Source organism: Somniosus microcephalus, chromosome 10, assembly GCF_052327205.1.
Source record: "Somniosus microcephalus isolate GS21.2 chromosome 10, FLI_Smic_1.0, whole genome shotgun sequence".
NCBI classification, from domain to species: Eukaryota; Metazoa; Chordata; class Chondrichthyes; order Squaliformes; family Somniosidae; genus Somniosus; species Somniosus microcephalus.
This window is the reverse complement of record NC_140996.1, coordinates 169,311,815-169,325,901: the sequence shown is the minus strand read 5'-3', so window position 1 is coordinate 169,325,901 and position 14,087 is coordinate 169,311,815. Positions and strand designations below refer to the sequence as shown.

Genomic DNA, 14,087 nt, shown 5'->3' with positions numbered 1-14,087 from the left:
CAGTTCCACTCGCAACTCCTCAGATAATGAAGCAGTCCATGCCCGCATGCAACAAGACCTGGATGACGTTCAGGCTTGGGCTGACAAGTGGCAGGTAACATTTGCGCCACAAGTGCCAGGCAATGACTATCTCCAACAAGCGATAGTCTAACCACCTCTCCTTGACATTCAACGGCATTACCATTGCCGAATCCCCCACCATCAACATCCTGGTGGTCACCATTGACCAGATACTTAACTGGACCAGCCACATAAATACTGTGGCAACAAGAGCAGGTCAGAGGCTAGGTATTCTGCGGCAAGTGTCTCACCTCCTGACTTCCCAAGGCCTTTCCACCATCTACAAGACACAAGTAAGGAGTGTGATGGAATACTCTCCACTTGCCTGGATGAGTGCAGCTCCAACAACACTCAAGAAGCTCAACACCATCCAGGACAAAGAAGCCCGTTTGATTGGCACCCCATCCACCACCTTAAACAGTCACTCCCACCACCACCGGCATACCGTGGCTGCAGTGTGTACCATCTACAAGATGCACTGCAGCAACTCGCCAAGGCTTCTTTGGCAGCACCTCCCAAACCCACGACTTTTTCCACCTAGAAGGACAAGGGCAGCAGGCGCATGGGAACACCACCACCTCCAAGTCACAAACAATCCTGACTTAGAAGTATATCGCCTATCCTTCATCGTCACTGGGTCAAAATCCTGGAACTCCCTACCTAACAGCACTGTGGGAGTACCTTCACCACACGGACTGCAGTGGTTCAAGGCGGCGGCTCACCACCACCACCTCCTTAAGGGCAACTAGGGGTGGGCAATAAATGCTGGCTTTGCCAGCGACGCCCAGATCCTATAAGCGAATAAAAAAAGATTAAAGAAGTCTTACTATAATTATACGGGGCATTGGTGAGACCACTCCTGGAGTACTGTGTACAGTTTTGCTCTCCTTACCTAAGGAAAGACATATTTGCCTTAGAGGGAGTGAAACAAAGAGTCACTAGACTGGTTCCTGGGATGAGGGAATTGCCCGATGAGGAGAGATTGAGTAGACTAGCCCTATATTCCCTCGAGTTTAGAAGCATGAGAGGTGATCCAATTGAAACATAAAATTCTTAAGGGGTTCAACAGGGTTAATGTTGAGAAAATGTTTCCCCTGGCTGGGGAAATCTAGAACACGGGGTCACAGTCTCAGAATAAGGGGTCGGCCATTTAGGACCGAGATGGGGAGACATTTCTTCAAAGGGTTGTGAATCTTTGGGAATCTGTACCCGAGAGAGCTGTGGATGCTCAGTCGTTAATATATTCAAGACAGCGGTCGATAAATTTTTGGGAACTAAGGGAATTAAGAGATATGGGGATAGTGCTGGAAGGTGGTGTTGAGGTAGATCAGCCATGATATTGTTGAATGGCGGAGCAGGCTTGAAGGGCCAAATGGCCGACTCCAGCTCCTATTTCTTATGTTATGTTAAGAGCAAGGCGCAGAGCAGAGCACAGCTGTAAGGCAGCAAATTATCAGAGAGATTCTCCTAAACCATCCCCAACTCCTCCCCCTCCCCCACCCACCCCCACCAGAGCACCAACACTCCCTCCTTCCATCAGTCCCAACACCCCCCATATCAATGCCCTCAAACTGTACAACTTCATGGGTGTGCATGTTACATCACTAAGAATATCAGCTATACCAAAATAAAACATTTTAGTTCACTACTCAAAGACTCCAATCTTGCTTTGACAAATGGTTACATGATCAATGCCCATATACAAAACACCTTTGCGCAATCCCCCAAGTTCCCTGTGTGCTCCAACAACGTGGTTCCCCAGTGGCTACAGCTTGGTGGGTGGAAAGCTGCTGAACTTCCACTGAGGGCACTGGCAATGGCTGTGGTGGGCAACCTTGAGGAGGTCTGGCTGTTGGAAGACTTGGCTGCAGATTACTGGTACTCGGCTTTGGCTGGGATAGTCTGGCCCAGCTGGCTGTCTGGGAACAAGACCACTGATTGAGAGGCTGGTGGGGAAGCAGGTGTGCTGTCATCCGGAGAGTGCCCCATTACTCCCACAGCTCTTCACAAGAGCAGATTGCAGGCGTGCTGGGAGGCTGTCAAAGCTCCTATCCACGCTCTCCTTCTAGCTTTGTAAGCCAGAGGAGGTGCTGGACCCCAGAGCCAAGATGGCAGCAGTCTGAGCTTCCATCGAAGTTGAGAAGAGCGGTCACCAGAGGCTCCACCACTGTGGGGCCTCCTGCAGTGCTCATAGAGCTGCCAACTTGCTTCACGGTTGACTGCATGGCCTTGATACCATGCACACAAGTTGGAGCTGGACTCCATGCTCTCCCAATATTATGCGCAAGCTTGTAGCCAAGCAGGCCAATGTGCTTAGAAGATCCGTGTGGATTACCATTAGTCTTATGTATGGAGGACCCCCAGCGAACTGCTGTCCTATCCCAATACCCTTGTTTTTGCGCACTAGTGCTTGGTGCATCTCCACGTAGATGCCTCTAGCCTACCCTCTGAACTATATGGGGTGCCAGTCTCTGAGCTGGTGTCTACACAAGTGTACCATCAAGTGACTCTTCCAGTTCTGTAGTACTGTACTCTTCTTTGCTCCCAGACAGCTGTTTGTTAGCTTCTGGACTTGAAATGGAAGAAAAGGACAAGGGTGAACATTTAGTGGCATGGGTAAGCAGAAACAGATGAGTGGTTTCTGAAAGCAGCACCAATTTGTCATGCATGGTTTGTACGGGTGAGATTTAAATGAGAAGGGAACAAGGGGAAGATGGTTTAAAACCCTGCAGGACCTGTCCGCCAGCCTCGCCAGATGCCACGCTCCTGACACGTCCCCGCCCACAATGTCCATAACCTGTTCTTTATGTAGGGCAGCACATGGATGAAGTGTGGCCCTTCTCTTGTGACTGCCGGCTCCCCGTTACTGCATGTGAACTTGACCCCTGAAAGAAATAAAGGGAGTTTGTCAGTCTTAAGATTAGTGAGAAACCTTGATGATGTGAATGTCAGGGTAGAATAATGTTGCTGGTGTGTGAAAATGGTAGAAATGTGAGGAGGTGAAAGAAGTAACAGTGAGGAGAGTTGTGGGTGCAGATTTCTGCAGTAGGGGCAGAAATATAAGTGTTTGGAGGGGAGTGCTGGCAATCCGGGGGATGAAGGATTGAGTGCTGGTGCAACAGATAGTGCAAGGCTAAGCACCGAGTTAACAACAGATATGCGTTAGAAGGCTTACCTTAGCTAGCCATGTGAAGTCATTCAATTTTTTCCTGCATTGCAGCCATGTCCTGCAAGTGATACTACTGGCACTGGCCCACTCTGCAATCTCAGCCCACTCGTGAGGAGCAGCTTGTCTCAATATTTTCCTGCCGCCTGGTGGACAGAAGCTGTCCCTTCTCCTGTCAATCTCCTCCATAGCAGTGTTAGTAAAACTTCTCCTGTGCCTGCCATTGTCCACAATCTTCACTTATAGTTGCCTGTGGCTGAAGTGCACTGCCTCTTGGTGCAGGTTGCCTTTAAAATGGCATCAGTGAAGTGCGATATTAACATCCCCAATAAGCAAGCTGCCAATGAACAGCGCAAGTAGCGCTGGCTGCCCTCCTCTTATTTTAATTAATTAATCAGGGGGCCAATTTGGGGCCTTAGTTGAGTCAGCATGATTGGGCGTGTGTTCAGAATGTGGCACCCATTCTGCACCAGACAATGGTCTTAAACCAATTTCTACCACAGATTTTGAAACAAGGGTTCAGTTTAACCTATATAGAAAACCCAGGAAAAATAAATTATATGGTGCTCTTAGACTAGAGTTGACTTAGTCAGCTACTAAAAATTTGGAGATGGGTATAAAATGATAATGATACAGCACAGGAGACCATTCAGCCCATCGTGCCTGTGCCGGCTCTTTGAAAGAGCTATCCAATTAGTCACTCTCCTGTTCTTTTCTCCCTTCAAGTATTTATCCAATTCCCTTTTGAAAGTGATTATTGATTCTGCTTCCACCACCCTTTCAGGCAGTGCATTCCAGATCATAACTCACTGTGTAATATTTTTTTCCTCACGTCGCCAGTATGAGGCATTTCTAATTACAGGAAGGGAAAACAGTTTACAGTCTTAAGCTTCATGGAGGCAGAGGTTTTTGTGATTTCTCTGCTGAATATCTTACCTTATCTAATGTTACATGTAGGGTAACACTTACCTGTACTGGTAAAGTTAGAAAGTTCTCTTTTAATTTCCGTATATTTGTTACTGGTACTCTTGCAGTGTTGCCATAATCTACGTATTTGATGTCAACTTCTCTATTTCCAGGCAAGCCTGAAACAAATATGTTACCTTTCGAACCTTAAACTTTTGTAATGCTTTAACTAAATATAAAAAAGGTAGGTAAAACTCCAGAGCAGCTGAAATGCAAGTGTACTAAAAATAAGAGGCAATTTAAAAAAGCATTTTTGGATAAATATTGTGGCATATTACAGCTATTACAAGCTTTTTTTAATTTTTCTACAAATATTTAGTTCAGTAGTACTCAAATACATAGTCATTGAGTATTTTACATGGTGGAGGGAAAAAATGGCACTGAGCAGGAAGAAGAAAAAGATCACAAAAAAGTTGGGGGTGAGAGTACCAAAAATACAGCTGAAGAGAAAGGATTTTAAGGAGGCTTTGCAAAGATCCAGCAAGGCATAGGGTTATGGAAGGGAATTCCAGAGGGAATAGACGCACTGGCTGAAAGAGCAGCTGCCAGTGGTAGAGTGGAGGTAGAAGGGATTAAGATTAAATTACAGAAGTGTACCGTATTTGCAGACATGTAACTGGAGAAGAGCACTAAATAGGGTTGAGGTCATGAAAGGATTTTAAAATCAATTCTCTGGGACATGATCAGTCGGTGGAATAAGGGAAGGGTGAGGGGCTACAGGGCCCCATGTTGGCAAGGACATGGGCTGTAGCATTCTGAATGAGTTGTAATTTATGGAGGTCGGAAGGCTGGCAAGGAGCAGATGAGCCTCAGGGTGGTAATAAGAACATAAGAAATAGGAGCTAGATTAGGCCATTTGGCCCTTCAAGCCTGCTCCGCCATTCAACAAGATCACGGCTGATCTTCTAACCCAATCCACCTTCCCGCACTATCCCCATATTCCTTAATTCCCAAAAATGTATCGACCTCTAAGAATATAGTGGTGGGATTTAGGGTTTCTGCAGCAATAGGAGGTGCGAAAAGTAGAGTTGTAAGAAAGTAGTCTTGCTGATGAATTCTATGGCGGGAAAGAAAGTGAACTTGGCAGACGAGCACCTCTGAACTTAGAAGAGGCAGCCAGGGAGGTTGAACGAATCTAAGCCAGAGATGGTTTTGCCAACATGAAACTGAAGGGAATTTTGGCTAATATTGATTAGGCAGATTGAGAGTGTGGCAGTAGCCTCAATATCAGTGGAGGCAGCAGACAGGCAGAGCTCGTTCTGGTGGAATACATCCAAAAGGCCCAAGGTTTGCACTGAATTAGGCCTTGTGTCTCATTTCAATACTTCGGACGAGCTGCCGGCACTTGTCACGCCTCCAAAGGCAGCTGGCCTATTTCTATAAGATCAATTTTGGGCTGCCAGCTTCTCCACTTGTGGCTCCCAGGTAAGTTCCGGGGACACAGATACACACATTGCAAGTGGTCTCCTCAGGAGTGCTGTGGAGACGGGAGGAGCAAATGGCGGCCGTTTGCTAGGCCTCCACATCCATGATAGGAAAATATGAGTGAAGCAAGCCCAGTGCCTGCTCCACATATGGCAACTCATTTGGCAGAGTGGTCCTAAAACAGGACTTAGGCCTCTTATATAACATATGCAAGGGACCCAACGGCTGTTTTAGGCGGCAACAATGCCAAAGGCAGCAGAGACATGGAGGAGAAACAGAGCCATGGTCAGTCACAATGCATGTTGTTTGAGACTTTTAACAATGCAATCTCAGTGGTTTAGGCAGAGTAGAAGCTAGCCTCGAACAGAGTGATTTTAAGGCAACATGCTCCAAATCTTAGGAATAATGAAGGTGTTGAAGGAATTTTGAAATAAAGATGAAGGGGAATGGTTTAAAGGAAGACAGGCAAAGTGGAGGATAAAGAATGATACTGGCCGAGGCAGGGAAGTTGGTCAAGTCAGAAGCTGGGATAGGATCAGGTTCATGAATGAATAGTGCTTTTATAAAAAAGCATGCACCTTTTTGGTTCTGGTGCAGTTGAGCTCATGAGGCCCACTGCTCCAAAAGATCTGTTCTAAATGCTTAAAGCTCTAAATTTATAGTTGTCCAATGTGGCTGGGTCCAAGGAGTGATGCAGGGACATTAAGCTTTATCTCGGGGAAGACAAGTCACCAGACTGGTTGATATCTTTATTCAAAAAATAATCTATATTCTGGAGAGATCAATGCTGCAACCAAAAAAAATATTATTTATCATTTTACAGAGTAGCCCTACTTGAGGCACAAGTACATTGCTACTATAACAGAGACCAGGAAAGGTGCATTTTTGTGCTAAAAAAAAATCACTTCATACAAAAAGATAGGTACTGTTTAACATTAATCAGGGCCAGAGTGATCTCCTGGACTAGTTTTGATTGCCTAAGGGGGTTTGGAGTGTAATTTTCCAGATTCTCCCTAATTGGCCTAGGTTTTTTGTCTTCCCCAGGAAGGTGGGGAGTGTCTATGCACACGGCATCGCAGTTGTGTGGGACAGGCTGGATGGACCAGTGGGTCTTTTCGGTGTCACAGTTCGTATGTTTGTAAAAATTGGTATCTCGGAATTACAGCAAAGAAGTGTTGATTACACTAAACTCGCAGGTACTCTATTTATCACTCCTAAAACTGCAGAGCCTGCCTCTAGAAGTCAAATAAAAGCAATCCTGAGAGTTTGAACAGCTTTCAAAACTGGAGACCAAAAAAAAAGAAATCCAGCTATCTGTAATATTGGGCCTTTTGCAAGGTTGGAGCAGAGTGTGGCACTGATGACATCAGGAGAAAGGAAACATAGGATTCCGCAGAACCAATCAAGATTGGACGGGTTCCTAAGGTGTGTGAAGAATGACTGAATGATGAATGATGAATATTAGTGACAGTAACTGCTATTATAAATGTTAGACAATACCCACAGTAAACAAGTACAATATTTTTGGTACGTTACCCTTTGACTCAGACTGCATGCCAAATACTCCATTTAAACAAAGATTGCAGATCTTTGGGTTTGGACATGGCAGGGGAAGTGGTATAATAATCAACAATGGTGCAAACATTTACTGCACATATTCACTTACCACTAATTTGACATCTGTACCACCCTCCATCATCAAATAGTGCTGCACAAGCTTGTCCTACAACTGGGCACAAGATCTCCAAACTGACATCTTCTCCAGTGTACAACTCAAACATGGTTCTTGTAAGAATGAGGAGATCCACAGTGTCCATCTGCAATGGGGAGCAGGAAATATCAACCGGTGAGAAAATACATTGTAGATCATTTCCTAGAATGCTCAATGGATAAATTCACCCATTCCTGTGTATTGCAATAATAGGCCATAGATTAGGAACGTCCCATGTTCATCCTGGTCTGTGCCTAGTCAATTGATTTCAACTGAGACATCAATGAAGGCACATGCAGTTGGCAGGTTAGGACACAATCAAGCTCTGTCTAAAATCTCCCTCTGAATAGTCTTAACACTCACCTAGGCCCACGTGAAGAATGGATGAGGTGCATGACCTCTGCCACTGCTACTGCCACTTTCAATCATCAGACTACCACCCAACCACTCCACTTGTGTTCCCACATGTCTGGTATCTCCACTACTACTTTTTTCCATTATTAGCTGATTGCTAGCTTAATGTTCTTGCCTTCAAGCAGCTAAAGCAAAGACTTTCTGCTCGTTAAAATTAATGAAAGGAAAATCATTGGCTCAGGAGTATGCAATTTCCTGATGTGCACTCGCAGGACATAGCAGGAACAAACCCACAATCTATGCTTTCTAGGCACTTTTCAGTGTAATCTGGAACAAAACTATGCCCTAGTGTTGATTTTAGGATGGCTCAATTTCTATGTTCTTAGTGCAAAATATTGTACATATTTTAGCTTTAGCTGTGACTGTCAAAGGTACTTTATCCTTCTTTAACCTCTCAGCCGTGTTCGGCACAGTCGACCACGCCATCCTCCTCTGTCGCCTCTATCACTTATCCATGTCTGTCTTCCAGGCTTTTACACTCCTCTTCCTACTTTATCAGCAGCAAATTTTGAGATTGTGCATCCTATACCAAAAGAACAAATCATCTATATATACTGAAAACAAATGTTGGCCCCTGGGGTACACCATTTCCAACTCTTCTACAAACCTGAGTAATACCTATTTTCCCAACTCCTTGTTTCCTGTCTGTTAACTCACTTTCTATCCACACTGCTACATTGCCTCTTACACTACACATCTGAATTTTTCTAACTTGCCTCTTGAGAGACACATTATTGAACCAGGTCCCTCCTCAGGTCCCAAGAACCCTCTCTTGGCAATCTCAGGACCTGCACCAGTTGCTCTCAGTACTTCCCTCTCCAGTGTTCCAGATACCTGGGAGCCCCTTCATGGTGTTCCCAAACCACAGGAGCTCACCTCAAAGTACCGTCAGACCCAGAGACCCCAGCCCAATATTGCCAATGCTGATAAGTCAGTGTCCCTGATTATACTTTGCATAATCGTCTTGCTCTGGTAAAATCTCAACTTACCATGAGCAACACCATGGGAAATGTACTAGTATTTTTTAAAAAAGGATTCTCTTACCAGAAAGAACAGCAAATAACTTCATGCCGGTTGACTGCACTGCTTTAGCAGACAAAATTTGTGCAGTCTGACTAAAATTTTTAACTTTTCTTTCTCAACCTACTGCAGATATAGCTTGTTCTGCAAATTAATACATTTGACAAAAACACTTAAAGATATAACATTTACCAGCTGAATGTAGAAATCGTTTGGATTGTTGATATGAGTAACCATCATTTGAATCTCCTTTAAGAAAGGTGGTATAACTGGTGGATAATACTGCATGGGTAACATGTTGCTTTCCAGATTTGGCGTGGGAACAGAATATTCACTAACAAACCTAGGAAGATAAATGTTTATTTGGCATGGGAAAAGAATATTCAACAAATCTAGGAAGACAAATGTTTATTTGGATTATTCAGCAATTCCAGACATTAGATGTGGAAAAGGGAACTACTCCTGACATTGACAATGATCTATCGAGTAGAGACAATTCACATTTATCTGGTGCAATTTTGATGGCCCTGAATTTGCGGTCGGAAGCTTCCTGCAGGGAAATGCCTCTGATCCGCAAATAATCGGTGGTCTGGAGACTCGCAGTCCTGGGCCTCTCCGGGTACCCGCAGGTAGAGGCCCATTGAACGTCTATATGCGAGAATGCTTCAATTGGCAACGCTTGCCTAGGATAGAGTGTTCACAGACAGAATATGAAACCTGACTGATGGCACTTTGGATTGGAGATGCACTGCTCTTGTATTCTTAACATAAATGTGGATTTTTCACTATATGCCAGCACCTCACATTTCTCCAGTCATATCCGATAGAAGATCAACAGCACAGCCACAACTCTACAGTGATAGAGTACTCATACTTGTTCACCATCTAGTGTCCGAATTGGATACAGCGGCTGTACAAACCGAATAATCTCGCACATCACATTCACCAATACGGTTACCTCCTGCTTTATATCTTGTCTTGAAATTAATCTACTCCTGGTAATTCAATTCATTTTTGCTCAAAAAATATGAATATGGTATATGAACTAAACAATTAATGAAATATATTAAGTTTTTTTGTACAATTTCAATTTACAGAATTTGAATTAAGCAATTTCAAGTCAAGAAGACTGTACACAGCCATGTTTTATGTATAAAGTTCTAGATCAAATTATTTTTCCATGCAAAATGAAATTAAAATATTCTATTTTCCATGTTAAAGCATGAGCCAAAACTGAAATTTAACATGCAAACTCTAACTCACAAACACTAGCCAATACTTAAACTACTGCATTCTGTTCTTTTCAAGTTAACATATCATTTACATCAAAAATAAATTGCACACAAGGATGCAGATCAACTGGAGGTCAATACAATACAGCTATAAAAATATTTTAAATCTTACTTACCTGGGCTTCCTGTGGCCAGGATCTTGGCTACCAGCAGCTTTCACTGCTGGGTTCAAGGCTACATGGCTCTTAGTTGGGCCCAATTAAAATGGCATGCACAACCTGATGACATCATTGGGATGTGACAGTCATTAAAATTAGGGCCTCACTCCTCTGGGCGTGGACAAACTTCCCGTGCCTGAATTCAGGCAAGTTAAAATGGTTTGCAGCTGCTATGTGTTGGAAACACAGCGTGAGCCCACCCACCCCGCACTGTTCCCGCGGTGCCAGCTGGATTAAAATGGACCCTTTAATCTGTCAAATGTATCCGTAACTTGTGCCAACTTTTTGCCAAGATTAAACACTATGGAACAGAACTACTACTTTAAACTATGCAGCAATAGGGAAGATTCAACAATCCTTTTATATGGAGAGAAGCCACATTGTTTTACAATACCACACCAACTGTGCTACAATCAAAATTGTGTCACTGAGATTTGACCTTTTTGCAGTCACATAATACTGAGTAATTCCTACTTAGTATCTTCACAAAATACAGACAATTAATCACTGGCACTGGCAATTAACAATTAAGTGATTAAAACTTTTTTTTTTTTTAATCAGTTTGTTTACTAAGGATAAAACAGTAGCTATAACACCAGATGACCACAGAGTATGAACATTTAGATTTCTCACTAGGAGTTCAGACATATTCTCAAAGACATACTTGGCCAGTTCTAAGAAAACAAGAGCATCCCGTAGTGACACAGGAACGTCACTCTCCATCTTATCCATAGGAGGCTTTTTCAAGTCCACAAGCAGTTTGTCTCCATCCTCTCCCAAAACTATCATTTGTACAGCTTTGTTATCCACAATTCGTGTAAACTCATTCCTGGCTTCCACACTCCAACTGTTATTCTATCAAAGTGGTATAAGAAAAGTTGATTAAATCAGGTTATTCAAATTTTAGGTATTACAATGCCATAAGTTAATCATTCATCATGTGTTACATTTTCATTTGATTTTAGGCATACACCTTTCTATCTTTATTCTAATAACACATATTTTCTAAATTAGGGCAAGAGATCCTTCTTCAGAACGGTAAAGGACAATCAAACCCCTCCAGTGTGGAAGATAGGGAGAAAAGGTAACACACTCCAATCACAGAAGAAGTTAAGTGAAATGACCTACAAATTGCTCAACAGAAAAACAGGAACCTATTATGTGACATAAAAAGATCTTGGTGGGCCAAATGAGACAATGCAATAACAAAAGAATGCATAAATAGCTTAGATGGTGAAAGGCTTCCCAGAGAAGAAAAACAAAGGATGGAGAAAAAAAGAGGTCCAAAATGAAAACATGGAATGCTGGAAATATACAATAGCTTCACCAGTCTCAGGAACAAAACAAAAAGCTAACAGCCCAAATGCAGAACCCCCACTAGAGGCGTGTTCTGACAAAGGATCTATGTCCAAAGCGCCAACCTGCTTCCCCTTCTCTGGATGCTGATGGATTGACGCAGCATCGCCAGCAGCCTGGCTGCGAAGACAATGGGAGATATAGCTATAGTCTGAAATTACTAGATCATGGCTTATCTTCAAAAGTTTCCTCAAAATCTTTGATGTTATCAGGTATCTTTCCAAACTATTCCACTAGACATTCATTTCGACAACTTGCATTTATATAGCGCATTTAACATCCCAAAGTGCTTCACAGGAACATAATCAGACAAAAATTGGCACAGAGCCAAAGAAAGAGACATTACAACACGTCAGCTTGATCAAAGAGGTAGGTTTTAAGGAGTCTTAAAGAGACAGAGAGGTTTAGGGAGGGAATTCCAGAGCTTAGTGGCTAGACGGCTGAAGGCACAGCCGCCAATGGTGGGGCAAAAGGAAATGGGGGATACAGAAGAGGCCAGGGTTGGAGGAACACAGTTTGCGAAGGGTTGTAAGGCTGGAGGAGGTTACAGAGATAGAGAGGGGCCTGAACAGGAGGAGGTTACAGAGATAGAGAGGGGCGAGGCCAGGGAGGGATTTGAACATTCGGATGAGAATTTTAAAAATTGAGGCGTTGCCTGGAGCCAATGTAGGTCACTGAGCACAGGAGCAATGGGTGAACGGAACTTGTTGTGAGTTAGGGTATGAGCAGCGGAGTTTTGGATGAGCTTAAATTTATGTTGGGTGGAAGATGGGAAGCCGGCCGGAGAGCATTAGAATAGGCGAGTCATGGAAACATAGAAGATAGGAGCAGGAGTAGCCCATTCGGCCCCTCGAGCCTGCTCCGCCATTCAATGCGATCATGGCTGATCATCCAAATTCAGTACCCGGTCCCTGCTTTCTCCCCATACCCCTCGATCCCTTTAGCCTTAAGAAATATATCCAACTCCTTCTTGAATATATTTAATGAATTAGGATTTACTGCCTTCTGTGGTAGAGAATTACACAGGTTCACCATACTATGGGTGAAGAAATTCCTCCTCATTTCTGTCCTAAGTGGCCTACCCCTTATCCTTAGACTGTGACTCCTGGTTCTGGACTCCCTGACCATCGGGAACATCCTTCCTGCATCTAGTCTGTCCAGTCATGTCAGAATTTTTTAAGTTTCAATGAGATCCCCTCTCATTCTTCTAAACTCCAGCGAGTACAAGCCCAATCGTCCCAATCTCTCCTCATACGTCATTCCTGCCATCCCAGGTATCAGCCTGGTGAATCTTCACTGAACTCCTTCCATGGCAAGAACATCCTTCCTCAGATAAGGTGACCAAAACTGCACACAATACTCAAGGTGTGGTCTCACCAAGGCCCTGTACAACTGCAGCAAGACATCCTTGTTCCTGTACTCAAATCCTCTCGCTACGAAGGCCAACATACCATTTGCCTTCTTAACCGCCTGCTGCACCTGCATGCTTACCTTCAGCGACTGGTGCACAAGGACACCCAGGTCTCGTTGCACTTCCCCTTCTCCCAATCTATTGCAATTCAGATAATAATCTGCCTTCCTGTTTTTGCCACCAAAGTGGATAACCTCACATTTATCCATGTTATATTGCATCTGCCATGCTTCTGCCCAATCACCCAACCTGTCCAAATCATCCTGGAGTTTCTCGGCATCCTCCTCACAGCACACACGCCCACCCAGCTTTGTGTCGTCTGCAAATTTGGAAATATTACATCTAGTTCCCTTGTCTAGATCATTAATATATATTGTGAATAGCTGGGGTCCAAGGACCGATCTCTGCGGTACCCCACTAGTCACTGCCTGCCACTCGGAAAACGACCCGTTTATTCCAACCCTTTGCTTTCTGTCTGCCAACCAGTTCTCTATCCAAGTCAATACCTTGCCCCCAATCCCATGTGCCTTAACTTTACACACTAATCTCTTATGCGGGCCCTTATCGAAAGCCTTCTGAAAGTCCATGCGGTCTTTGAATGTTTGCCATTGCCTATCCACCGTCAACCCTTTGAGTGACATTCCCCAATCAATCCTACCCTTCTCGCGCCTCATACCATTGTAGTTTCCTTTATTTAAATTCAGGGCTGGGGGGGTAACAAAAGCATGGATGTGGGTTTCAGCAGCAGAAGGGTTGAGATTTATCCACTGCAAAACAATTTGGACATTTTCTATGTAAGAGATGCTCATTTTCTATGTTAGAGATTCTATGAAATGAAAATTGCTCATATGAAGGATCTCCACAGCAGCACAGGAACTTAGATAGCACTAGAATAAACAAGGATAACAAGGATAAAAGCAAAAGACAGGAAAGAGAAAAACAAAAGTGGCAGGCAGAGAAATCAAGGGTTTAAATCAAACATGGCCACAGTAAATAATAATTCTAAAAGATCTAAGAGCGTTAAAAAAACAAGCCTGAAGGCTTTGTGTCTTAATGCAAGGAGCATTCGTAAGAAGGTGGATGAATTAGCTGCGCAAATAGAGGTAAA

At 43.7% G+C, this 14,087-nt stretch overlaps 2 protein-coding genes across 4 annotated transcripts in view; one reads left to right on the top strand and one right to left on the bottom strand.

Moving 5' to 3' along the window:
* rnf17 (ring finger protein 17) overlaps nt 1–14,087 on the bottom strand; it is a 236,879-nt gene that overhangs the window by 94,658 nt on the left and 128,134 nt on the right. Inside the window, exons 19-22 of the mRNA XM_085998300.1 lie at nt 10,877–11,067; nt 8,955–9,105; nt 7,284–7,434; nt 4,196–4,311 (exon numbers count right to left, since the gene is read on the bottom strand). Coding sequence (XP_085854426.1) covers nt 4,196–4,311; nt 7,284–7,434; nt 8,955–9,105; nt 10,877–11,067 — 609 coding nt within the window. The remainder of the gene's footprint in view (nt 1–4,195; nt 4,312–7,283; nt 7,435–8,954; nt 9,106–10,876; nt 11,068–14,087) is intronic.
* The window catches only part of LOC147111843 (uncharacterized), a 52,830-nt gene that overhangs the window by 9,667 nt on the left and 29,076 nt on the right, over nt 1–14,087 (top strand). For 2 of the 3 annotated variants that reach the window (XM_085999128.1, XM_085999126.1), the window contains 2 exons: nt 6,844–7,042; nt 11,227–11,937. The gene's annotated coding sequence lies outside the window, so the exon portion shown is untranslated. The remainder of the gene's footprint in view (nt 1–6,843; nt 7,043–11,226; nt 11,938–14,087) is intronic. The other variant, XM_085999127.1, reaches the window with a different exon arrangement.